This window comes from Panthera pardus, unplaced genomic scaffold, assembly GCF_024362965.1.
Source record: "Panthera pardus isolate Hobbes unplaced genomic scaffold, ASM2436296v1 HiC_scaffold_8, whole genome shotgun sequence".
Taxonomy (NCBI): domain Eukaryota; kingdom Metazoa; phylum Chordata; class Mammalia; order Carnivora; family Felidae; genus Panthera; species Panthera pardus.
The window spans coordinates 73,853,537-73,881,071 of record NW_026527013.1 but is presented as its reverse complement, the minus strand read 5'-3'; the positions used below and the strand labels follow the sequence as shown (position 1 = coordinate 73,881,071).

Genomic DNA, 27,535 nt, shown 5'->3' with positions numbered 1-27,535 from the left:
AGAGTCTATTGCTTGCCTTTGACATTTATTTGTTTTGTTTTTGGCCATATGGATGTTTTCCTTTTTTTTAAATTTTTTTTTAATGTTTATTATTTTTTGAGAGAGAGAGACAGAGAGCAAGCAGGGAATGGGCAGAGAGAGAGGGAGACACAGAATCGGAAGCAGGCTCCAGGCTCTGAGCTGTCAGCACAGAGCCCGATGCAGGACTCGAACTCACAGACCGCGAGATCATGACCCATGCTGTAGTGGGCCGCCCAACCGACTGAGCCACCCAGGCGCCCCGGATGTTTTCCATTTTTAAATATAGTCAGATCTATCATTTTTCCTTTAAAACTTATGGGTTCATAAAGTTAAAAAAAACTTGACTCAAATCATACAGAAATTTGTTTTTGGTTATTAGATGAGGAAGAAAAATGCTCTTCCCCACCACCCTGTAGGCTGATAGATCTAGTTATTTCCAACATCACTTACTGAATGGTCCCAGCTCACTGGTTTGTGGTGCCATATATGAAAATTCTTATAGATACCTGTATTTCTGGACCCTCTCTTCTTTTTTTTTAAAAATGTTTTATTATTTTTGACAGAGAGAGAGACAGAGACAGAGAGACAGAGCATGAGTGGGGGAGGGGCAGAGAGGGAGGGCGACACAGAATCCATACAGGCTCCAGGCTTTGAGCTGTCAGCACGGAGCCCTATGTGGGACTCAGACTCACCGACTGCGAGATCATGACCTGAGCCGAAGTTGGATGCTCAACCGACTGAGCCACCCAGGTGCCCCTGGACCCTCTTTTCTATTAATGTGTTTTATTATTTCTTTGCCAGTACTTTTTTGTTTTGACTTCTTTAGATGAATAGTATATTGGTTCTCAGACTCAAATACCGATTAGTGAATAGCTCTGCTATTCAGCCTCAGCTTCAGTGCTACTGTATATGAATTTGAGCCCAGTGTTGCTAGAGCCTTTGATTTTTTTTTTAAGAAGCCTGAAATCTGAATGTTTATGTAAATTTTCTGATTTAAAAATATTTACAATTTAATTCATAGTTTTTTGGGTTTTTTTTCTTATAAAACATTGGGTAGACCATAATATATATATTCCTTGACTTCAGCCAATCTTGGGCTTCTAGTTTGGGATCTTTTATAAAATTTGTTTTAATGTTTATTTTTGAGAGAGAGAGAGAGAGACAGAGAGAGACAGAGTATGAGTGGAGGGATGGGCCGAGAGAGAAGTAGACACAGAATTCGAAGCAGGTTCCAAGCCATCAGCACAGAGCCGGATGTGGGGCTCGAACTCATGAACTGGGAGATCATGACCTGAGCCAAAGGTCACGCTTAACTGACTGAGCCATCCAGGTGCCCCTAGTTTGTGATCTTTTAAAACAGGTTGACCACAGGACAAGGCAAATCTCACTTCATTATTGTTTTTTGGAAGTGTTTTTTGGCAGATTTTTGTCTTTATTCTTAGATTTTTATAACCTGCTTGTCAAGTTATATTAAAAATTTTTTTGCTTGTGTTTTGTGTGGGACTCTAGTGAGTGTAGTAGACTAATTTGGAGACTAATAGCTTTACAGCATTACAGTTTCCCGTACAAAAACATTGTTTCTTTCCATTCATTCAGATCCAGTTTTATTTTCATCATATTTTTAAATTTTCTTCTATTGGCCTTGTATATTTCTTGTTAAGGCATTTTATTGTTTTTGTTGCTGTAGTATATGGGAGCTATTAAAAATGTCATGCTTCCTGTTTGGTTATTGTAGGTATTCAATAAAAATAATGATGCTTTTAATTATATAGTATTATTCTTGGATAGTTAGTATTTCATTTCTCTGAAGCCTGGGAGTCTTGCTGAATTTGGTAGTTCATAACATATATATGAATATAGGCAGTCTTTTAATTTTTAAGTTATAAGTAAAGATTTGTGTTTTTTCCTCTAAAAATGTTGATTTGAATCTTCAGACAAATGAGAATTTTTGACTGAAAACTAATTACAAGTAAGAGACTACAGTTTTGTTTTGTTTTGTTTTTTGAGACTACAGTTTTCTAAGAATTATTTGGAATAGGTTTATTTTCAGGCACAGTTCAAGTGGTACCTTTTTAAATTTTTTTTTTTTTCAACGTTTTTTATTTATTTTTGGGACAGAGAGAGACAGAGCATGAACGGGGGAGGGGCAGAGAGAGAGGGAGACACAGAATCGGAAACAGGCTCCAGGCTCCGAGCCATCAGCCCAGAGCCTGACGCGGGGCTCGAACTCACGGGCCGCGAGATCGTGACCTGGCTGAAGTCGGACGCTTAACCGACTGCGCCACCCAGGCGCCCCCAAGTGGTACCTTTTTAGAAAGAAGCCTTTACTATCTTTCAATCCTGATTTAGCGACCCTTTAGCTACATTACTCTAGGACTCCATTTGTGTAGTACTTTATCCTACTGCTTGCTTGACTATGTTCTCCAAAAGTCTAAGTTCCTTTCTGAGAGGAGTTATATCTTAAATTTTTTTGATGTTTATTTATTTTATTTTTATTTTTTTAAAATGTTAAAAAAATGTTTATTTTTGAGAGAGAGGGAGAGACAGAGTGTGAGCAGAGGAGGGGCAGAGAGAGAGAGGGAGACACAGAATCTGAAGCAGGCTCCAGGCTCCGAGCTGTCAACACAGAGCCCAATGTGGGGCTCGAACTCACAAACCATGAGATCATGACCTGAGCTGAAGTTGGACACTTAACCATCTGAGCCACCCAGGCGCCCCTGGAGTTGTATCTTGACCTGAGCTGAAGTCGGATGCTCAGCTGACTGAGCCACCCAGGCACCCCTGATGTTTGTTTATTTTTGAGAGAGAGAGAGAGAGAGCGTGAGCAGGGGAGGGGCAGAGAGAGAGGAGACACAGAATCTAAAGCAGGCTCCAGGGTCTGAGCTGTGAGCACAGACACAATGTGGGGCTCAAACTCACAAACCATGAGATCATGACATGAGCTGAAATTGGATGCTTAACCATCTGGGCCACCCACGTGCCCCAGGAGTTGTATCTTAATGTATTTGTTATAGTTTTTATTGTTAAAGTCCAGTGCCTTACCTAACATCTAGTACATAGAAGCATAAAATCAATTGAACGTATGGACATTAACATTGAAAAGGAGGCTATATACCATTACTGTAAAAATAAAACTGCAAACTAGTTTCCTTTTGAGCATGTTTTCTCTGTTAAAGAACCTTCTGGTGAGTAACACGGGGCTATGGAGAAAAGGCACATTTTTATTGTAGTTACTGATAAATGGTTTTTATCAGATGGTATTAAAGTGTGCATTTGTACAATAATATTGTTTAACATGAATAGAAGTTATAATTAAATGATTTACATTGATAATGTCATTTGTAATTTCCGACCCCAGTGGTGTAGTCTCACTAAACTTTTTCATTATCGGACTCATAACTGCTATGAAAGTGTGTGAAGTCCAAATTTTGTTATCATTATAAGATTTTCTTTCAAGAAATGTCATTTTCTAAAAATTTTTTTCAACATTTTATTTATTTTCTGAGAACGAGAGACAGAGTGTGAGTGGGGATGGTCAGAGAGAGAGGGAGACACAGAATCCAAAGCAGGCTCCAGGCTCTGAGCTGTCAGTACAGAGCCTGATGCAGGGCTTGAACCCATGAACTGTGAGATCATGACCTAAGCCGAAGTCTGACGCTTGACTGACAAGCCACCCAGGTGCCCCAAGAAATGTCATATTTTTAAGCAGATTTTTTAGTAACTGGGAGGTTTAAAATAATCAGATTACCTAGTTAAAATTCGGAGTTCTTTATGCGTTCAAAAAAGTACAATACAAACAACTTAAATTTTGACCTGTAATTTCCATAAGCTAGAACCTTAAAAATATTTAAGAGAGTCATTATCCAATTTAAGAAAATTAACCCTGGAAAAGGGCAAAGCTAAACTAGTTGTTCGTGGTTATTTAAATGGGCAAGATAAATAACGCCATTTAGTGTTATTTATTTAATAAGAGACTTTTTCTTTTAAGTTTATTTATTTATTTTGAGAGAGAGGGCATGAGTAGAGAAGGTGCAAAGAGAGAAGGAGAGACTCCCAAGCAGGCTTCACACTGTCAGCACAGAGCCCGATGCGGGGCTTGAACTCACGAACCATGAGATCATGATGTGAGTTGAAATCAAGAGTTGGATGCTTAACTGACTGAGCCACCCAGACGCCCCGAGACTTTTTTTTTTTAATGTTTGTTTATTTTGAGGGAGAGAAAGAGAACACATGCGGGGGAGGGGCAGAGAGCGAGGAAGAGAGAATCCTGTGGGTTCTGTGTTTGCAGCGCTTGAACTAACGAACACTGAGATCATGACGTGAGCCTAAATCACGAGTCGGATCCTCAACTGACTAGCTGCCCAGGTGCCCCATGTAGTGTTATTTATTTCTATAAAACCTCTTTATGTCTCTCCAACAGAGTCAGGATGCTATCACAGAACTAATGAATTTTTCTGTGAAGCATGACTAATTGATTTTTTTAGTCTTAATTTACAGTTTCATAGTAATTCTAAATCATCTTTAAAATATACGATTTTTTGAACAGATTTAGATTTGCAGAAAAATTATAATTATACTACAGAGAGTCCCCATAGATACTGTATTCTGTTTTTTCAGTATTAACATCTTATATTAATATGGTATGTTTGTTTCAATCAGTGAACAAATATCAAAATATTATTGTAACTAAAGTTCATACTTTGCTCAGGTTCCTTAGTTTTTATCTAATCATTTTGACCCCCAAATTTGGTATTTTGCAATTGAATACAGTTTATTATTTTAGCTGGAAAGTAACTTAGTTTAGTATTTTGCCATTACTACTTAAGTGTAAGACATGGCTGATTATTATTTCTCAAATGTGTTTTGTTTGTCTGACTCCTTTCTTCCTTAGCTTACGAGGAAATATTTCAGTAAAAGCAGTTAAAAAAGAAGTAGAGAAGAAACTACGATGTTTACTTGCTGATTTACCACTGCCCCCTGAGCTACCAGGAGGAGATGATCTCTCAAAGAGTCCAGAAGAAAAGAAAACAACAACACAGTTACATAGTAAAAGGAGGCCTAAGTATGTGCTTGCTTTCTACCTGCTTTTAAATTGACCAGAAATGATTCTGGGTCCTCATAAAATCATAAAACACAAAAAATTAAGATTTAAAATAATAAAAAGTATATTTATTCTTTAAACTTAAGTATATGAATAAATTCTACTAGAGTTTTGAAAAAAAAATTCATAATTCCCTGCATACCTATTCAAAATGACTAATAAAACTAAATTTAATTTTCTCTCATGGTTTGTAATGTATTAATTTCTTGGGGTATTATATGTTAAAGATAATTTCTATAATTAAGTTTTTAAATAACACAAAACACTGAAATTGGAGAAGGTGGAAGTCAGCATTCAGTGAGCCCAAACAAAATTAGTAATGGGCAAGCTGCTATGTTTTCTTTGCTTTTTAGCTCCATTTGCTCCTATAACTAAATGCATTTTTCATTTTGCAAGAGGTGGAGTGGAAGAAGGTTTGAAATCTGTATCCTAAATTAGCTTCAAGTAAGTGCCTAGAGATAACTCCCTTGAAATGTGTTCATCAGTTAAGAAGTGAGCATGTTGATTTCTTTTTTTACTTCTACTTAACCAAGGGAAAGTGTGAGTAAGACTTTGAGTTAGATCTGATTTTAGAATTGCTGTTCAGGTGCCTCGTGTGAGTATGAGGCAATTTTCTAGTATAGAGTAGAAAACTAGAAAACTTTTAAAAGTCTTTCTGAGTATTGTAGCTTTATTCCTTTACTTGAATTTCTATTACATACCAGAATATTGAAAGACTATTAAATTATGTATCTTTTGAAGAATGTCAAATATTTGTCATATATAACACACACACAGCCACAAAGTATGGATTCCTGGAAGTTGATTATATTAATACTTTTTTTACTCTCTTGGACTAAACATCTTTCTAGTATTTCCATTTTTAAGATAATTTCATCTAGCTGTAAGTCTAAATTTGTCAGTAAGCTTTATAGTTAGATTTTTGGTAATGTTCATTATCAAACTTGCTTTTTGGAAGCATTTTATATATTTTGTATATATATATATAATATGTATTATATATATAGATGATGAATGAAAAGGAAAATTTCCTAAAGGTTGGTTAGAGAACTTTGACTCTTTGTATCAGTGTTGGTTTTATCCACTCATTGAAAAATTACATTTTATTAATCTGGAAGTTCTTCATATAAGCCTTAGTTCTTTTTCCAGTTTGTTAGTCTATAGAAGAAGAGTCAGCATGGAGAAATGATGCCTTGACTTTCATGATAATTTATAATACTTTTTGGGAGAGGGTGGATATTAAATATTAAACAGTTTATTCAACTTGCTTGATTGTATATAAAAACTTAAGAACTATATTTGATAGAATATGTGGGCCTCGCTATGGTGAAATCAAAGAAAAAGATATTGACTGGGGAAAACGCTGCGTGGATAAATTTGATATCATCGGAATTATTGGAGAAGGTACCTATGGACAAGTTTACAAGGCCAGGGATAAAGACACTGGTAAGTATGCCAAATACTGTGGATCTTTGGATCTATTGAATGTACTTAATTTGTGTTTTTTAAAGTGGTTTTTTAGTATTTGTGATGTGTAGCATGGTGGGATTTAGATTTCTTTAATTGTGAATAAATTCTTACATTGTTAGTAATCAGGGGGAAAAAAGTATCTTGACCTTAATTAGCCTTAGTAGTAAATTTTGTTGAATTAAGCCTTATGCAGCACTTTTTCTTTTAGCAAAATATTCTTTTTTTCTGTCAAAGTTACCCTTTGGAGGCCATATTTGGCAGCTTAATCTTTTAGAACATAATCAGGAACCTGTGAGACAGTTTTAAAGGTTTTGCAGCCAGTAAAAAGTAACTGTGCAGAGGCTACATATTTTACTAATAACTCTTAGAGCCAGTGTTTAATCTTTACTTATAATTCCTTGTTGAAATAAACCAATAGATTAAAATAGCATAGCTATTTGAAGCCATTTACTATAGGGGAGACTAGACTACCTTATGCCTGGAAACTCTGGAACACGGTTACGGCATACAGTAATACTATTTATACTGGTGATTCTGCATTATCAAAAAGAGATTAAATTGTAGCTTTTAAAAGCTGTTTAACAAATAAGGAATCATAATTTATTTTAGACTTCCATCAAAGAGAAATAAATAAATTTTAATGATTAAAAGGATAAACATCCTTCTTTTGGAAAATTTGTAAGTACAGAATTCCTTTTTTCTCCAAAGAAGTAGAATGAACAAACCTTTTTTTCTAATTTTTTTTTTTAACATTTATTTATTTTTGAGAGAGACAGAGCATGAGTTGGGCAGGGGCAGAGAGAGGGAGACACAGAATCTGAAGCACGCTTCAGGCTCTGAGCTGTCAGCATAGAGCCCTATGTGGGGCTCTAACTCACAAACTGAGATCATGACCTGAGCTGCAGTTAGACACTTAACCAACTGAGCCACCCAGGCGCCCAACAAACCTTTATTATAGTGAACTTTTACTTACAGGATTTGTGTGTGTGTGTGTTCTTTTAATAGTGAGATCTTATCTGAGACAGTACTCACTCATATCTGAATTACAATGTCGTTTAGTGTAGTGGGAAGAGCGCATACTTTTGAGATAGCTAAAACAGATTTTGAATCCATGTCTCACTGCTGGGCTGGGCAGCTTTGGACAAGTTAATATGTCTGAGCACATTTTGTCACCTGCTTAATGTATAGAATCTTCTCATCTGTTGAGAGATTTTATGTATGTATAAGCATATTATATAAATTTAACCTCCTCTCTACTTTTTTTTTTTTTGAGGGAGAGAGAGCATGAGCCGAGGGGTGGTGGTATAGGAAAAGGGAGAATCTTCAGCAGGCTCTGTGCTCAGTGTGGAGCCCAAAGCAGAACTTGATTTCAAGAGCATGAGATCATGACCTGAGATGGAATCAAGCTGGACAGTTAACCAACTGAGCCATCCAGGCATTCCATCCCCTCCTTCACTTTTTAAAAATGGTAGTGTAATGCAGCTACTGTTCATCATCTTGCTTTTTTCATTTAATATATCATACAGAGCATACAGTAACAATACTTATGGACCTACCCCCTCCTTTTTAACAGTTATATAGTATTCCACAGTTTGGATAATTTAACTAGAGACTTAATTTCTTGAGCTATGAACATTATCATTGGTACTTTGAAAGCTAAAATATATTTTGTGAGTAGTAAGAGGTAGGAACAGAAATTTTGAATTAAAATAAAGTTAAAATTAAGAAAAATGTCATTTGGTTTTGTCAGCTGCTAACTTGATTTTACTTAATTTTTATAGGAGAAATGGTAGCCTTAAAGAAAGTACGTCTAGATAATGAAAAGGAAGGCTTTCCAATTACAGCAATTCGAGAAATTAAAATTCTCCGGCAGCTTACCCACCAGAGTATTATCAATATGAAGGAAATAGTGACTGATAAAGAAGATGCTTTGGATTTTAAGAAGGATAAAGGTATGTGTGCATATTTACATAACCAGTTCTGCATACACATGATGTTGCTAACTTGCAGATTTTGTCATAGGTATTGACTATATGAGTAATTACTAGGTACATAAAACTATTGCATTAATATCATACTCTGTTTTTAGATGTAGTTGAGTTGAAGAATTATTTATTTACTTTAGTGATATTTGAGTCCCCTAAGAAACAAAACATATTTATCAGTATTACACATATTTAGTAGTAGTAGTTTTTTGGAGCATCAATGTATAATTTTTAATCTTCATTTTTTAGTTATTGAGAAATAGTTTATAGTAGTATAGAATATATGCTTATCTTACATTTTTAAAATGTTTTAATGCCTTAACATATAAGGAAACTTTATGGTAGGCATTTATGTTATTTCTGAACGTGTGGAGGCAAAATCTTACCTGAAATTGCCTTTAATGAATTATAGTGGTATATGCTTTTAGCAGAAAAACTAAAAAGAAATTAGCATGCTCATTAAAGTAGTTATCATAAGGCATATGGTAGGTAAAAGGCTCTACTTCCAGTAGGTTTTAGGATCTTTAAGATTTTGGAACCAAAGTTGACTTCATTATAACCTGTGGTTTTCAAAGAGCAAAATTCTTTTTCAAATCTAAGATAAGATAGATTAAAATAGGTGTTCTGATTGAACATGGTACTTAACCCCCTCCCATCCGCAACTGTACACACACACACACACACACACACACACACACACATACACACACAATCTTAGTCTTCTGGGGAACAGTATAAAAAATGAGTGACTTAATACATAATAGTTATTTTGTAGAAAGGAACTTCTTCTCAAAGTATTCTGTGTGCACTATGTAGAAAATTTGAATTTTTTTTTAAAAATTTTTAAATGTTTATTTATTGTTGAGAGAGACAGACCAACAGAACGTTGAGCAGGGGACGGGCAGAGAGAGAGGGAGACACAGAATCTGAAACAAGCTCCAGGCTCTGAGCTGTCAGCACAGAGCCCGATGCAGGGCTTGAACTTGTGAACCATGAGATCATGATCTGAACTGAAGTTGGACGCTTAACCGACTGAGCAGTTAAGCCCCTAGAATCATCTTTTTAATTGATACCACTTTCATTAGTTGTTGTCCATAATAACACCAATATTCCTTAGCTTGATTTTAATCCAGTTTATATTTTTCATCGTTTCTTATTGTGTAGTAGAAAGGATACTGGTTTGACTTGTGTTGGAATGTCTGAGATTTGTGACTTTGCTTACAAGCAGTGCAACCTTATTTGCAAGATCTTTAGCCCATCTGAGCCCTTGTGACCTCTTCATCCATTAAAGGAAACATTATTTTTCTTACTGTGTAGTAAGGATTAAATTAAGATCTTATATATGAGGGTTATATGTAAATATTTTTCATTAATGTCATACTATAGCCAAAATTAATATATTTGTTCTTCCTCCAACATACCCTGAACCTCCTGCTGCTTTGATTTGGGGGATCATATCCCTGCCTATTTCTTTAACCCCATCTCTGCCATTTTTCTGATTGTCCACCAAGCTTCAGTCATATAGGTCACATATGCCAATGCACTTCACTGCCTTAAAGTCTTTACATATGCTGCTTCCCTGGGCTTAAACCTCTCTACCCTCAACACACACACACATGCATGCATGCATGCACACACAATTTGAAAGACTGTTTTCTCATCCTCTGGGTCACAGACTGAATGTTACTTTATTCATCAGTGAAGCCTAACTGGATGGACCACTTTCAACTGAATGGAGACACAGGCAATTTAAAAGCCTTAGTTTTTTTCTTCATAACTTTTTCCAGAATAACTACTGATTTGTTATTTACTTGTATCTCCATATGAGAATGGGGACCATACCTGTTTTATTCATTATTATAACCCTTACCTAGCTCAGTGACTAGGCCATAGAAGGTACTGAATAACTAATTGCTGGATTGGTAATTAAACTCTGCTTACTATAGCCTGTTCATACTTTAATACTTTTTTTGTTTTAATTTTTTTTTTAATGTTTATTTATTTTTGAGAGAGACAGAGACAGAATGTGAGTAGGTTAGGGGCAGAGAGAGAGGCACACAGAATCCTAAGCAGGCTCCAGGCTCTGAGCTGTCAGCCCAGAGCCCGACGCAGGGCTCGAACTCACAAGCTATGAGATCATGACCTGAGGCGAAGTCGGACGCTCAACTGACTGAGCCACCCAGGCGCCCCAATACTTTTTAAAAGAATGCAGTAGTCAGAATTTTCCTTGTATCATATTTATGGTCCTTATTTATTTTCCTTACTGGATTATAAGTTTCCTCAGTCCTTTGTTTTTTGGTTTGTGTCTCCCCCACAATGTCTATCACCATATTTTACAAACCATAGATTTTCCTCTATTTGCTTCCTCATCTTTTCCCCCACCATAATCCTGTTTGTAATTGCTGGAATCATGATACATAATGTGTTTTACTGTGGGGAAGTTACATTTAGATGCCAGCTATTAAATATACTACAGTATGTCAAGGAGTATGGAATTTAAAACATAATCCTCTTTCAGAATTATTTATTTTATTGAGATAAAATCGACATAACATTGTATTAGTTTTAACAGTATAATGATTTGGTATTACATATATTGTGAAATGAGCACCGTGATAAATCCAGTTAACATTCATCACTACACAGTTACATTTTTTTTCTCACGAGAACTTTTTTTTTTTGAGAGCGCACATGAGCTGGAGTGAGCATGAGTCAGAGAGGAGCAGAGAGAGTGGGGGAGAGAGAATCTTAAGCAGGCTCCATGCAAGCATGGAGCCCAGCACCGGGCATGATCTCACAACTCTGAGATCATGACCTGAGCTGAAATCAAGAGCTGGATGCTTAACCGACAGAGCCACTTAGGCACCCCATGATGAGAACTTTTAAGATCTACTGTCTTGGTAACTTTCAAATATACAATACAGTATTATTAACCGTAGTCACCATACTGTGTATTACACCCTCATGCACACAGTTATTTATTTTATAATTGGAAATTTCTATCTTTTGATCCCCTTCACCCATTTTGCCCACCTCTTGTCCCCTGCCTCTGGCAACCACCAGTCTGTTCTTTAGATTATCTATGAGTTTGGGGGGTTTTTTGTTCTTGTTTTTGTTTTAAATTTCACATGTAAGTGAGATCATATGATATTTGTCTTTCTCTGTTTGACTTCAGGGCACAAAACCCTCAGGGTCCATCCACATTGTTGCAAATGGCAAGATTTCCTTCTTTTTTACAGCTGAATTATATTATACCATATAGTTATGCTACATTTTATTTATTCAGTCATCTTTTGATAGACAGGTTGTTTCCATGTCTTGGCTGTTGTAAGTAATGTTGCATGGGGGTACATGCATCTTTTTGAGTTAGATTTTTATTTCTTTTGGATAAATAACCAGAAGTGGAATTGCTGAATCATATGGTAGTTCTACTTTTAATTTTTTGAGGCGCTTCTATACTGTTTTCCATAATGGCTGCACCATTTTACATTCCCACCAACAGTGCATGAGGGTACCCTGTACTCCTCGCCAACGCTTATTTCTTGTCTTTTTTGATAATAGGTATTCTAATAGGTGTGAGGTGATACGTAATCCTTTTTCAATGAATCTATTAAATTTGGTTTGTTTTATTTTAGAGAGAGACAGTGTGTGAGCAGGGGAGAGGGGCAGAGGGAGAGAGAGAGAGAGAGAGAGAGGGAGAATCTTAAGCAGGCTCTACACTCAGAGCAGAGCCCAATGTAGGGCTCGATCCTACAACTCTAGGATCATGACTTGAGCCAAAATCAAGAGTTGAATGCTCAACTGACTGAGCCACCCAGGTGCCCCATGAATCTATTCTTTCTGGTGAGAACCACGATGATGCAGACTGATTTGGTGAAAAGGGAACTAGATCTGAAGTCTTTGGGTTCTAATCCTGATCATGTTAGCTGTGTACCATTATTCCAATTGTGATTGCTGTCCTGGAGCAGAAAGACAGTATGGAAACTTTGATTTAATATTTTATATTAGAATTGATGAAACTAAAACAACAAAGTAAAACCAAATACTTAACAATAATTTAAATTTGAAAATTGTAAACAACACAAAAATCAAGTAAAATTGCTAACATAATAATATAAACTTTGTGCCTGAGTGGCTCAGTCTGTTGAGTGTTGGACTTTCGGTTTCAGCTCAGGTCATGATCCCAGGGTTGTGAGATCAAGTGCAAAGTTGGCCTCCGCTTTGAGTTTAGAGTCTGCTTAAGATTCTCTCTTTTGGGGTGTCTGAGTGGTTCAGTAGGTTAAGCCTTTGACTCTTGACTTTGGCTCAGGTCATGATGTCATGGTTTGTGAGTTCCAACCCTGTGTTGGTCTCTGTGCTAAGGCTACAGAGCCTGCATGGAATATTCTCTGTCTCTGTCTCTCTGTCTCTCTCTGTGTCTCTCTATTCCTTCCCTCCCACCATTAGTTCTTTCTCTCTCTCTCTCTCAAAATAAATAAATTTAAAAAAAATTTAAAAAGTAAAAACTTAAAAAAATATAAAAACATAGTAAAAACTATATATAAATATATAGTGTAAATATATTATAATAAATAATATAAATAAAATTAATAAATATAAATAAAATAAAAACGAATATATATAAAGATTTGCATTATTATAACAGAAGCCATAGCACAAAGCACTTGGCTCTACTTCCTTAAGGAAACAGGGTTAAGTGGTTTCCATAAGTCATAGGTGGATTTTTGTGCAAAATCTTAGAGATGCTGAATGAGCTTTTTCTGAAATAATCTGGGGAAATGGAGGGAGGCTAAACTAATTCTAAATTTTTTTCTTAATTTTCTTTATCTTCAGGCAGTCTCATCTTTTTAATAACTGAGGGGAATCTTTGAACTTTTTGTGTGTTTTTCAGTCTTTAAGTGTTAGCAAAGGGTAGTTTTTGTTTCAAGGAAAATATTTCTTGTACTTCTAGATTTGCAGTTTCAAGTATGAAAGGAGAGTGGGATGTAATTACTTGTATTAATTTCAGTACTCTGGTGTTCATATTTCACTGTTCCTCAAATTTTTGAACTAAAGTATGAACTATTTTGCAACAAAAGTTTTGCTTTATTTTCTTGCTCCCACTGAGGATTATGAATTTATGGAAAGATACTTTCTGACTGAATGTAATAATATTCAATTAAAAATTTAAAACAGTTTATAATTCTCTGGGCAGAGAAGACTTTGTTTTTGCAATTATATGCACTATAAAATAAAAACTACAGTCTTTGATCTCCATCTCAAAATGTAAATATTTTGTATTCAGGTTAAAAAAAAAAACCTAAATACTGAAATAATGGTATCATTCCAACAAAATAGTATTGGTACTTAAAAATAATATGATATGCTGGACAGCCAAAAGCTGCAATTGTAATTACTATATTCAAATTAAGCTATAATACTTTCAGTATTAGTACTTATTTAATAATGGAATTTGTGTAATCTTTTAATTTGGAATTTTCTTAAAAATCAGCAAAAAACAATATTCTATAGTAAATGTTTGTGGCAAAGTGTCACCATATGGTTGAGGGAAAAAGTCTCATATGTCACTGCTATGATTTCTGATTTCACATGGTGCTCCCCTGCATTTGCATTGCATGTCATACACAGTTCTCCTAGACACTGGAGCCAGATTTCCTTCTGTTTTAGTGACTTTGTACATAAAACTTTTATTCACCTCTGATTGTTCCCTTAAATAGATTAATACAAATTGGATTACTCGGTCAGTGGATTTGAACTTTGAAATTTCTTGACACATGTCACCAAGTTTTTCAGAAAGGCTGTGCCAATTTATAAAGCAGGAATAGAACAGACTAGGAAAAGAAGGTAACTGTCTCAACCTGATGAAGGGCATCTATGAAAAACAAGATGTCTGTTCTTACCACCTCTATTCAGCATTGCCAAGGCAGTTAGGCAAGAAAATTAAATAAAAGATAAACAGATTAGAAAGGAAGAAATAATACTATCTCTAATGTGTGCATGGTGTGTGTGTGTGTGTGTGTACGTACGTACACACATACTCTATCTTCATAGAGAATCCTATAGAATCCACTAAAAAACTCAGAACTAATAAATGAGTTCATTGAGGTGGCAGAATGCAAGATCAATACACAAAAAACTGTTGTATTTCTGTATATTAACAATGAACAGTCCAAAGTGAAATTAAGAAAACAGTTTCATTGTAATAGCCCTAAAAGGAATAAAATATCTAGGAATAAATGAACAAAAAAAATGTAAAAGTCTTGTACACTGAAAACTATAAAACATCACTGAAAAAAATAAGACCTAAATAAATGGAAAGACGTTCCTTGTTCATGGATCTGTTGACTTAATATTACTAAGATGGTAAATTGATTTGTATGTTTATTGCAGTCCCTATCCTGGCTGACTCTTTTTCAGAAACTGACCAGCTGATTTTAAAGTACATATGGAGGGGCAACTGGGTGACTCGTTTGGTTGAGTGTCTGACTCTTGGTTTCGGCTCAGATCATGATCCCAGGGTTATGAGTTCGAGCCTCTTGTCACTCTGCATTGAGCATGGAGTCTGCTTCAGAATCTCTTTCTCTCCCTCTTTCTCTCCTTCTGCCTCTCCCTCTGCCTCTCCCTCTGCCCCTCCCTCTGCCCCTCTACCCTGCTCACACTTTTGAAAGAAAGAAAGAAAGAAAGAAAGAAAGAAAGAAAGAAAGAAAGAAAGAAAAAGACAAAGAAAGAACATATGAAAATTCAAGAGAGGTAAAACAGTCAAAAAATATCTTTAAACAGAAGAACTGGGGTGTCTGGGGGCTCAGTTGGTTAAAGTGTCTGACTTCAGCTCAAGTCATGACCTCACAGTTCACGAGTTCGAGCCCTGCGTTGGGCTGTGTGCTGACAGCTCAGAGCCTGGAGCCTGCTTGGGATTCTGTGTCTCCCTCTGTCTCTCTGCCCCTTCCCCACTTACGCTCTGTCTCTCTCTCTCTCTCTCAAAAATAAACATACATTTCCTGATTTCAAATATTACTATAAAACTTAGAGTGATCAAGACTGTGTAGTACTGGCTTTAGGATAAATATATAGATCCGTAGAATAGGTTTGGAAGTCTAGAAATAAACACTCACATTTTTGGTCAGTTGATTTTTCAATGATGATACCAAGACCATTCAGTGGAAAAGAATAGCCTTTTTAGTAATCAGTGCTGGCTCAAGTGGATATGAAAAAGAATGAAATTGGGCCTTTTATTCATACCATATGTAATAATTAACTCAAAATGGTTCAGTGGCTTAAATATAAGACCTAAAACCTTAAAACTCTCAGAAGAAAATATAGCAGTAAATCTTCATGACCTTGAGTTAGCTAAAGCCTTCTTAAGACACCAAAAGCAGAAGCAGTAGAAGAAAGTAGATATATTGGACTTCATCAAAATTAGAAACTTTTGTGCTCTAGGTAGGGGACACTACTGAGAACAAGTGAAAAGACAACTCATAGAATGGGAGAAAATATTTGTATAGCATCTATCTGATAAGGAACTTGTATCTAGAATGTATAAAGAACTCTTACAACCAAATGATAAAAAGACAACCTGTTTAAACATGCAAAGGATCTGAATAAACATTTTTCCAAAGAAGATAGGCAAATAGGGGCACCTGGGTGGCTCAGTCGATTCATCATCTGACTTTGGCTCAGGTCATGATCTCTCAGTTTGTGAGTTCAAGCCCCGCATCAGGCTCTGTGCTGACAGCTCAGAGCCTGGAACCTACTTCGGATTCTGTGTCTGCTTGTCTCCCACTCATACTCTGTGTCTCTTTCTCTCTCAAAAATAAATAAAGATTTAAAAAGTTTAAAAAAAAAACATAGGCAAATGACCAATAAGCACATGAAAACATGTTCAATATCATAGCCATCAGGGAAGTGCAAATCAAAATTAGAGTGAGATGCCACTTCATATGCACTATAGGATGGCCATAAGAAAGAGGATAGATATTGACATGTATTGAAGAAGATGTGGAGAGATTGGAAGATTCAGACATTACTGGTGGGAGACTCATACATTACTGGTGGGGTTGTAAAATGGTACAACCACCTTGGAAAGCAATCTGGCATGTTTTTCAGAATATTAAACGTAAGAGTTATGAGCTATAGAACTTCAACTTTTGGGACATATCCAGGAAAAATAAAAAGATATATCCACACAGAAACTTGTAAACTAATGTTCATAGGAGGATCATTCATAATGGCCAGAAAATGCCAACATCAGTTGATGAATATGTCTATCGATTGGTGAATAAACAAAATCTGGTACACCCATGCAGTGCAATAGTATTATACCATAAAAGAGAATGAAGAACTTAGACCAACAAATTTGATAACCTGGATAAAATGGAAAAATTCATAGAAATGTACAACCTCCAAGAATTATGAAGAAATAGAAAATCTGAACAGACCTATAACTGTAAGGAAATGAATCTGTAACAAAAACTTCAACAATAACAACTAAAAAGCCCAGGACCAGATGCTTTTACAGTGAATTCTACCAGTCATTTGAAGAATTAACATCAGTCCTCTCCAAAACTTTCCAAAAAAACTGATCACGAAGAAACACTTTTTGGGGCGCCTAGGTGGCTCAGTTGGTTAAGCGTCTGACTCTTGATTTCTGCTTGGGTCATGATCTCATGGTTCGTGGAATTGAGCCCTGCATTGGGTTTGGAGCTGACAGCTCAGAGCCTGCTTGGGATTTCCTCTTCCTCTCTATGCCCTTCCCTTGGTTGTATGGTCACTCTCTCCCTCTCTCTCTCTTTCAAAATACATAAACATTTAAAAAAAAAAAAAAAAAAGGAGAAACACTTGGAGAATCATTCTATAAGCACATCATTATCCTGATACCAAAACCAGGCAAAGACACTATAAGAAAACTATAGACCAATATTTCAGAGATATATTTATACAGAAATCCTTAGAAAATACTAGCAAACTGGATTCAGCAGTATATTAAAAGGATTATACACTATGACCAAGTGAGATTTATTCCTGGAATGCAAAGATAGTTCAGCATATGAAGATTAGTCACTGTAATACACTACATTAACACAATGAAGAAAAAAATTTACATGATCATCTCTCTAGATACAGAATAAACATTTGACAGAATTCAACATTCTTTCATGATAACGACACTCAACAAACTAGGATTAGAAGGAAACTATGTCAAACGTATTAAAGGCCCATATATGAAAAGTCCACAGCTACCATCATATTCTGTAGTGAAAGATGAAAAGCTTTTATTTTATAATCAGGGTGAGACAAGGATACTCACTTTTGTCACTTCTATTCAGTATAGTGCTGGAAGCAGTTAAGCAAGAAAAAGAAATAAATATATCAAAATTGGAAAGGGAGAAATAAAATTATCTTTATTCATAGACAACATGATCTTATATGTAGAAAGTCCTAAAGATTCTACCAAACAAAATATTAGAATTAATAAGTAAATTCAGCAAATCGCAAGGTACAAAATCAATGTGCAAAAAAGATGAGTTTCTGTATTCTAACAGCAAAAATCTGAAAAGGAAAAGAAAATGATTTCATTTGCAATAGCATCAAAAAGAATAAAATAGGAGTAAATTAACCAGGGAGATGAAATATTTGTATATTGAAAATTATAAAACGTTGCTGAAAGAAGTTAGACACCATAAATTAAAGATATTGGTGTTCCTGGATTAGAAGACTTAATATTGTTAAGATATCAGTACTACCCAGAGTAATCTACAGATTTAATGCAATTCTAATGAAAATCCCAACAATGGTTGTGGCAGATTGGAAAAATTCATCCTGAAATTTATTTGGAATCTCACGGGACCCTCAAATAACCGAAGCAAACTTGAAACAAGAACAAAGTTGGAGGTCTCACACTTCCCAGTTTCAACACTTATCATAAACTACAGTAATCAGACTGTAGTACTGGCATAAAGACAAGACATATGCACCAGTGGAACAGAATTCAGAGCCCAGAAATAAACCCTGGCATATATGGGCACGTGATTTTAGACAAGAGTACTAATACAGAGGAAGTTTTTTCAACAATTTGTGTTGAAAAAGTTGGATATCTATATGTGAAACCATGAAGTTGGACTCTTAGCCTAATACTGTGTTAAAAATAAAACCTTGAGGGGCACCTGAGTGGCTCAGTCAGTTAAGTGTCCGACTTCGGCTCAGGTCATGATCTCATGGTTTGTGAGTTTGAGCCCCGCATTGAACTCTGTGCTGACTGCTCAGAGCCTGGAGCCTGCTTCAGATTCTGTGTCTCCCCCTCTCTCTGCCCCTCCCCTGCTCGTGCGCGTGCGCTCTCTCTCTCTCTCTCTCTCTCAAAATAAACATTTTTTTTAGTTAAAAAAACTAAAAAAATAGAAATAATATAAAACATCAGGGTGCCTGGGTGGCTCAGTCAGTTAAGCATCCAAATCTTGATTTCGGCTCAAGTTATGATCCCATGGTTATAAGATCCATCCCTGCTTTGGGCTCCGTGCTGGGTGTGGAGCTTGCTTGGGATTCTCTCTGTCCTTCTGTGCCTCTCCCCCACTTGCATGGTTTCTCTCTGTCTCTCTCCTTCAAAATGAAGTAAACTTTAAAAAAAAAGTGAGACTGAGGATCACTTAAGAGAAAATACAAAACAAAAAACGGGTGCCTGGATGGCTCAGTTGGTTAAGCATCCAACTTTGGCTCAGGTTATGATCTGGTGGTATGAGCCCCGTGTTGGGCTCTGTGCTGACAGCTCAGAGCCTGGAGCTTGCTTTAGGATTTGTGTGTATGTCTCTCTTTCTCTGCCTTTTGCCTGTTTACGTTCTCTCTCTCTCTCTCTCTCTCTCTCTCTCTCTCTCTCTCTCTCAAAAAGAAGAACTTAAAATAAAACCAACTCAAAATGGATCAAAGACCCAAATGTATGAGCTAGAACTAGAATACTTCTATAAGAAAACATAGGGGAGAACTTGACTACATTGAGTTTGGCAATGGTTTTTGGGTAGGATATCAAAAGCACAGAACAACAAAAGGAAAAAGAAAAAGTTGGGCTACTCAAAATTAAATTTGATTTTTTTTTAGCAAATTCTACCCCCAACATGGGGCTCAAACTCATGACCCCGAGATCAAGAGTCTCATGCTTTACAGGCTGAGCTACCCAGGCGTCCCCAAAATCAAAATTTTTTAGGCATCAAAGGACATAAGAGTAAAAAAGCAACTCAGGATATAGAAGAAGATATTTGCTAATCACATATCTGATAAGGTTTTATATTCATTTTATGTAAAGAACTCCAACTCAATGAAAATAAAATACCAAAGGACTTTAATGGATTTTAAACACATGAAAAGGCATTCAACATCACTATTAGGGAAATGCATGTTAAAACGGCATTGAATTACCAGTCATACCCATTAAAATGACTTATCAAAAGAACAAAAATAAAAACAACAGAAAAATAACGAGTGATGCCAAAGGTGTGGAGAAATTGGAATGCTTGGCCTTTGCCAGTTGGAATGTATAATGGTAAAACTGCTGTGGAAGATATGATGATTCCTTAAAAAGTTAAAAACAATTAACCATATGGTCCAGCATTTCCACTTTTGGTTATATACTCATAAGAACTAAAGTAGCATCTTGAAGAGATATTTGTACCTTTTGTTAATAGCACTATTCACAGTAACCAAAAGGCAGAAGCAATCTAAATCTTCTTGGATGGATCAATTGACAAGCAAAATGTGGTATATACATACAATGAAATATCATTCAGTCTTTAAAAGGAAATTCTGACACAAGCTACAACATGGATGGACCTTAAGGACATTATGCTAAGTAAAATAAACATCACAAAAGCGAAATACTAGATGAATTTACTTTCAGGAAGTACCTGAGGTAGTCAGATCCATAGAGACAGAAAGTCAAATGGCGGTTACCAGGGAGTAGAGGCGGGTAAGAATGGGCAGTTACAGTTCAATAGGTACAGAATTTCATTTTTGCAAGATGAAAAGAGTTCTGGAAATGGGTGCTGCTGATTGGTTGCACAGCAGTGTGAATGAACTTGCTGCCCCTAAACGGTACACTTAAAAAATAGTTATGAATGGTTTATATTATATACATTTTGCTACAGTTTAAAAAAAAAAAAAAAAGATGAAGTACAGATACATCTTACAACATGAATGGACCTTAAAAACAATAAGTGGAAGAAGCCAGGTAAAAAGACTGTGTATTGTATAATTCTGTTTATATAAAATGTCCAGAATAGGCAAATCTGTAAAGACAGAAAATAGATTGGTGGTTGTCAGACACTTGGGGAGGTGTTGAAAATGGGGAATACCTGCTAATGGGTATGAGGCTCTTTTTGAGGTGATTTCATTGTGGTGGTGGTTGCACAACTCTGAATACATTAAAACCAATTGAATTGTGTACTTTAAATGGGTGAGTGTATGATATATGAATTAAATCTCAATGAAGCTGTTATTTAAGACAAAATCCAAACAGCACCCCAGAATTCTTTGTTCTGATGAAAATACTGGGTAGATTGAGAGGGAGAGGTGTGTGTGGTGGATGGGGTGGGTTTGTTTAGAAGATGAGACTGGAAGGGTAGGTTAGGACCAAAAATGGTGCTTGACATTAAATACAATGCCAAGGAATCAAAATACTCACTTTTTTCAGAAAAAATAGCACAGAGCTTGTCATGTATTTTGACCAGCATTTATAATGATTTTGTTTGATAATTTGATAGGTAAAAAATGGTATCCTGTCTTTTTAATAATTATTTTTTATTACAATGGAGATTGGACAGTTTCCTGTTCTTAGAGGCCATTTATATATTTTTTTAACATATATTACCTATTTATGTCCCTTGCCTATTTTTTAAAATTAGGGTATTAGTGTTTTTAATTGAGTTTTGAATATATTTGTAACATAGTAAGAATGTTCATCTTTTGAGTAGTTTATATAGAAACTGTCCAGACATCTGGTTTCCTTGCTCTCATGTTTCTTATGTTAGTGCTCAGTAAATGTTAGAGTTGAATCGAGGAGAAAAATATTTATAAAACAGATTGTATTCTGTTCCAAAATAACCAAATGAATATTTCATGATTGTGAATTTTGCATAATCAGTTAAAAGGTATAGGAAAGTGTTTTATTTACATTTAATGAAATGTAGCATATAAAGCTTTTACTCTTTTAAATGTTTACTTTTGAGAGAGCATGGGGGAGGGGGAGAGAGAAAGTGGAGGGGGGGGAGAGAGAGACCATGTGGGTGTGAGTGTGGGGGATGGGCAGAGAGAGAAGGGGACAGAGGATCCGAAGCAGGCTCCATGCTGACAGCAGTGAGTCCAATGTGGGGCTCGAACTCACAAACCAGGAGATCATGAGCTGAACTGAAGTTGGATGCTCAGCTGACAGAGCTACCCAGGTGTCCCTTGCCTATAATGCTTTTAAAGGAAAGAACGTAAAATCTTAATTTGGAAATGACTCCTTTCTGAATCACAAGAAGATACAGAGTTAGCATCATGTGTTGAAATTAAGAGTTTATTTTCATTTATTTTTTTGATTAAGTAAGCTCTATGCCCAAGGTGGGTCCTGAACTCAAGACCTTGAGATCAAGAGCCAGGTGCCTTTAAAAATTTAAAGAACATAGGGGTGCCTGGGTGACTCAGTCGGTTAAGCATCCGACTTTGGCTCAGGTCATTATCTCGTGGTCCGCGAGTTCGAGCCCCGCGTCAGGCTCTGTGCTGACAGCTCAGAGCCTGGAGCCTGTTTCAGATTCTGTGTCTCCCTCTCTCTCTGACCCTCCCCTGTTCATGCTGTCTCTCCCTGTCTCAAAAATAAAAAAAATAAACATTAAAAAAATTTAAAAAAAAAATTTAAAGAACATAGAGAAATCAGAATGTTTAGTTGCCCATCAAATGATTTATGGCAAAGGGATTGTGGAGTTTAAGGGAAAAGGAATCTGTGGGAAAGGCAGGAAGAAGTAGATGGGAATGGAAAGGGGAAGTGCCTTTCTCTTGTCAATATTTCCTGAGTAGCTGAACAAGAAATAGTGTTCTTTTGGGGCAGATGTTATAAAGTAAAAGTAATGAGAAATATGTGTAATGATTAAGAGTACATAGTTTGAATCCGAGCTTCGTCCATCTCTGGTTTCCTCATCTGGAAGATGGAGTAATAATTCATTATTCATAGATTTGTTGCATTTGATGAAATAATTCATGAGAAACACTTAGAATATTGCACACAGCAAGAACACAATAAAGTTTGTGTTTATTATAGGTTGGTAGTCTATTGATTGTGAGGGTAGAAATAGATCAATAATACAGTAATTGTTTTAATTAGGTGGAGAGGATGGAGGTTTGGGAGAAATGGTTTTAGTCCTCCAGTGAAGTTTTGGAGAGCAGACCCAGAAATTAGGAAAAAAAAAAAAAAAAAAAAACAACCTTTTTTCTGAAAGCTTACAAGTAGTCTTTAATTATTAATAGTAAAAGTTGTCAAGAGTGAAAAAGTTGTCACATAATGACTAGGGTGTGTTTGATTGGTTAACCTTACCGGAAGTTAAAAAGTGAGCTCAAACCCAGGCAGAGAAAGGGGGATCGTAAGAATGAAACTCAGCAACAGACACGTAAGACAGATGCCAATTGCAGAAGCCATGGTATCGGTTTGAAATGGAGAGTAGAGGGAGAAGTTAAAAAGCGGGTGATCTGCATTGTGAATACTGTGGCCATTAATAGAAGAACTTTAGCAGTTAAATCCTGCAGTGGGGCAAGGTGGGTGGTGAAGGGTGGAAGTGGCAGAGAACCATTTAGGGCAGCATCAGCATTAGGGCAGTCAACTATGAAAGGTTAAAGATTTGTCAGGTTTTTGCCATTTCTGTGAATTGCCCGTTTGTTTGATGTTTGCTTACTAACTGGAAAGATTTATTAAAATACATATTAATGTTTTATGTGTTTCACATAGCATAGATAATTTTTCCCATTTCCATTGTTTGCCCTCACCTTTGTTTTTCTTGTGTTCTTTGTTATTCTGAAATTTATATGTGGTCATGTCAGTTTGTGGGATTTTTTTTTGAAGGAAGGTGATTTGTCTCACGCTTAGGAAGGCTTAGCCCCCTAGAAAATTGTAAGAATGTTTTCTGTTTACATATTTTTAAAGTTTTTATTTAAATTCTAATTAGTTAATGCAGCGTAATACTGGTGTCAGGTGTATAATACAGTGATTCAGCACTTACCATACAACACCGGGTGTTCATCACAAGTGCGCTCCTTAATCCCCATCACCTACTTAACCCATCCCGCCATCCACCTCCCCTCTGGTAACCATCAGTTTGTTCTCTGTAGTTTAATAGTCTGTTTTTTGGTTTCCCTCTCCCCCTACCCCTTTGCTCATTTGTTTTCTTTCTCTTATTTAAATTTTACATATGACCATGGGGGAGGGGAAGAAAAAAAAAAGGTTGGGGGGGAGCCAAAGCATAAGAGACTCTTAAAAACTGAGAACAAACTGAGGGCTGATGGGGGGGTGGGAGGGAGGGGAGGGTGGGTGATGGGTATTGAGGAAGGCACCTGTTGGGATGAGCACTGGGTGTTGTATGGAAACCAATTTGACAATAAATTTCATAATAAAAATAAAAGTAAAAAATAAATAAATAAAATTTACATACAAATGAAATTTTGTGGTGTTTGTCTTTCTGTGACTGATTTATTTGGCCTATTTCCATAATTTGGCTGTTGTAGATACAAACATCAGGGTCTGTGTATCCCTTTGAATTAGTATCTTTGTGTTCTTTGGGTAAATACCTAGTAGCACAATTGCTGGGTTTTAGGTATTTCTATTTTCTGGTTTCTTAAAAATGTCTATGTGAGTTTTTAAAAACATTTGGATATTTAATCTTTCTTACTCTGTTCTGTCATGTTCATCGTATATAAAGTTTGTACATATTCTGGGCTTTCCTGTTTTATAGATCCCTTTGGGTGTCCTGCTATCATACATTGTTTTAATTATTGTAATCTTATATTACATTTTAATTTCTGGTACATAAAGGTCTCCTCCTCTGTGCTCCCTAAGAAAAGATCTTATTTTTATACATTTAGATGTTCATGAAGTGTGAAAACTTAAAAATGGAGACTTGACTGGAATTATGTTGAGGTTTATTTGGGGAAGAGCAGGAGTTTTTAAAAAACTTGTTCAGTGTATGAAATCATAGGTATATTCATGTAATACTTGAGACTGAAAATTGGTACAGCTTATTTCATAGAGGAAGGGCATGGTATGATACCTGGCACATACTACATGTTGTATAAGTATTTAATGTTGATATTATATTACAATAATTATTTCTTAAAGTATAATTGTCCTTTAACTCAGCAATTCTATTTTTAGAAACATAGAAGGAAGTAATCATGACTTTATATAAATATAGCTATGAGAATGTTGTTCACAGTATGGCTTATAATAGCAAAACAGAATTAATTTAAGTGTCTAACAACTTAAATTGCCTGGGTGGCTCAGTCGGTTAAACGTCCGACTTCGGCTCAGGTCATGATCTCATAGCTTGTGAGTTGGCGCGCTGCGTGGGGCTCTGTGCTGACAGCTCAGAGTCAGGATGGAGCCTGCTTCGGATTCTGTGTCTCCCTCTCTTTCTGTCCCTCCCCTGCTTGCTTGAGCTTTATCTCAAAAATAAACATTAAAAAAAAAAAAACTTTATATGTCTAACATCAGAAGATGATTGAACAGAACTATGGTGTATTATTACTTTGGAGTACTATGTAGCCATTATAATTGTGTTCAATGATAAGGAAAACTGTTCACTCTATGTATTATGAGCTGGAAAAAGTTTATAAAGGAATAGGTAAAGTTTAATCCATATTTTGTATTAAAAATATAGTCTAGGAGCACAAGGAAACCTTTGGGGCTGATGGATGTGTTCATTATGTTAATTGTAGACACAGTCTCACAGGTGTATACCTATGTGAAAACTACTTAAATTGTATCTTCTAAATATGTACAGTTTATTATTGTCAATTAACACATTGAAACTGAAAAACATTTTTGTTCAGTTAAAGTGTAATAAGCTCAAGGAGAACGATTGAGTTTATTACTTCAGAAATTAAACCAATAGAATATATGAATATATAGAGAGATTTATTTTAAGGAATTGGGTCAGACAATTGTTGAGGCTGGCAAGTCTGAAATTTGTTAAGAGTGGCTAGTAAGCTGGAAATTCTGGCAGGAGTCTGTGTTGCAGACTTGAGTTCAAAAGCATTCTGGAGGCAGAATTTCTTCTTTAAAAGGACCTCAGTCTTTTCTCTTGAGGCCTTCAGATGGTTGGATGAAGCCTACGCACATTATTGAAGGTAATCTGTCCTCAAAGTCTACTGACTTGAGTGTTAATCACATCTAAAAATACCTTCACACAACATCTGGACTGGTATTGACCAAGCAGCTGGGCACTGTAGCCTAGTCAGGGTAACACATCAAATTAACCATCACATTCTATCAGAGTGATTTCAGCAGAGCAACAAAATTCAATTGAAATGGTTTAAATCATAATGGGAATGTATTAGCTTGCATAAAAAGTCGTCCAGAGATAGGGCAGGCTTTAGGGTTAATTGATTCAGTGGCTTTCGGATGTCATCAAAGGCTCAAGTTATGCCATCTGCAGTGTCTGTTTTATTCTCACAGTAGGATGGCTTGAAGAGGCAGTTACTCATATCTGGTGAGGGGAGAGCCTGGCTTCGCATGGCTTGCTTTCTTTTTCCTTTCCTTTCCTTTCCTTTCCTTTCCTTTCCTTTCCTTTCCTTTCCTTTCCTTTCCTTTCCTTTCCTCTTCTCTTCTCTTCTCTTCTCTTTTCTTTTCTTTTCTTTTCTTTTCTTTTCTTTTCTTTTCTTTTCTTTTCTTTCTTTTCCTTTCCTTTCTTTCCTTCCTTCCTTCCTTCCTTCCTTCCTTCCTTCCTTCCTTCCTTCCTTCCTTCCTTCCTTCCTTCCTTTTATTTACTTTTGTGAGAGAGAGAGTGTGAGGGCCGAGACACAGAATCTAAAGCAGTCTCCAGGCCTGAGCTGTCAGCACAGAGCCCTACACAGGGCTCAAACTCATGAACCGCGACATCATGACCTAAGCCAACGTTGGATGCTTGACTGAGCCACCCAGACCCTCCTTCCCACGCATTTCTGAAGTCCATGAAGGCTTCTCTCTTAGGGCCCCTCATCAGTGCCTCAGTAGGCCCAAATCTTCTGTGCCTGCACATCTGTTAAGTTAAGCTGTTAAGTTAACATAGAATGTACTGTAATTAGAATATGATGAAAAGAAAACAAACTAAGCAAAATACCACTTTCAGTACTCAGGACCTTATTGGGAGGGAGGGAGATAGCTGACTTGGGCAGAGACTGATTCTTGGCTTTACATGAAATCTGAAGATGCTACAGTATTACAAAAGAAGATTGAGAAATACGTATTGTGTTATGCAAGTAAAGGTTATGCAGACTTTTTCTTTTTCGGTTAGTCTGTGTCCCTAGGACAGGTGGGAATTGGCAGCCAAAATACTGAGTCATGAAGTCAATGGAATTACTGACTTTTTATTTTAGGATATGGAAAGTTGCATTGATACTGTCTTTTTACGTTCTGACTTTAAGTGTTTTATTTTAGTTAATGTAGTAATTATTTCCTGACTGTTGGCTCCTATTACTGGGCTTGTTCATTAGGGCTTATGTTCATTTCACTCTTGGGTTTTTAGGTACCAGACTTTTAATTTGGGGATTTGGGGTCATTTTTGCATATAATTGGATTTTCTAGCAAATGTTATGTAATCATAAGATTTGTCCATTATCACAGATATTTGGGGTAACAGTTGAATGCGTTTTGCATTTCTCGGCTTTTTTGTTCTTTGTTTCTGGGTTTAACTGAGTTTTCTGAAAGTGAATTGGAATTTTACAGTTTGTTCTAGATTTAATGTAACCAGTAAACTTTTAA

General features: G+C 36.2%; 1 protein-coding gene across 2 annotated transcripts in view; it reads left to right on the top strand.

Annotated features, from left to right (window-relative positions):
- CDK13 (cyclin dependent kinase 13) overlaps positions 1-27,535 on the top strand; it is a 122,076-nt gene that overhangs the window by 29,882 nt on the left and 64,659 nt on the right. For both annotated transcript variants that reach the window (XM_019451096.2, XM_019451093.2), the window contains exons 3-5: positions 4,913-5,083; positions 6,429-6,568; positions 8,374-8,544. In XM_019451096.2, the coding sequence (XP_019306641.2) occupies positions 4,913-5,083; positions 6,429-6,568; positions 8,374-8,544 (482 nt within the window). The remainder of the gene's footprint in view (positions 1-4,912; positions 5,084-6,428; positions 6,569-8,373; positions 8,545-27,535) is intronic.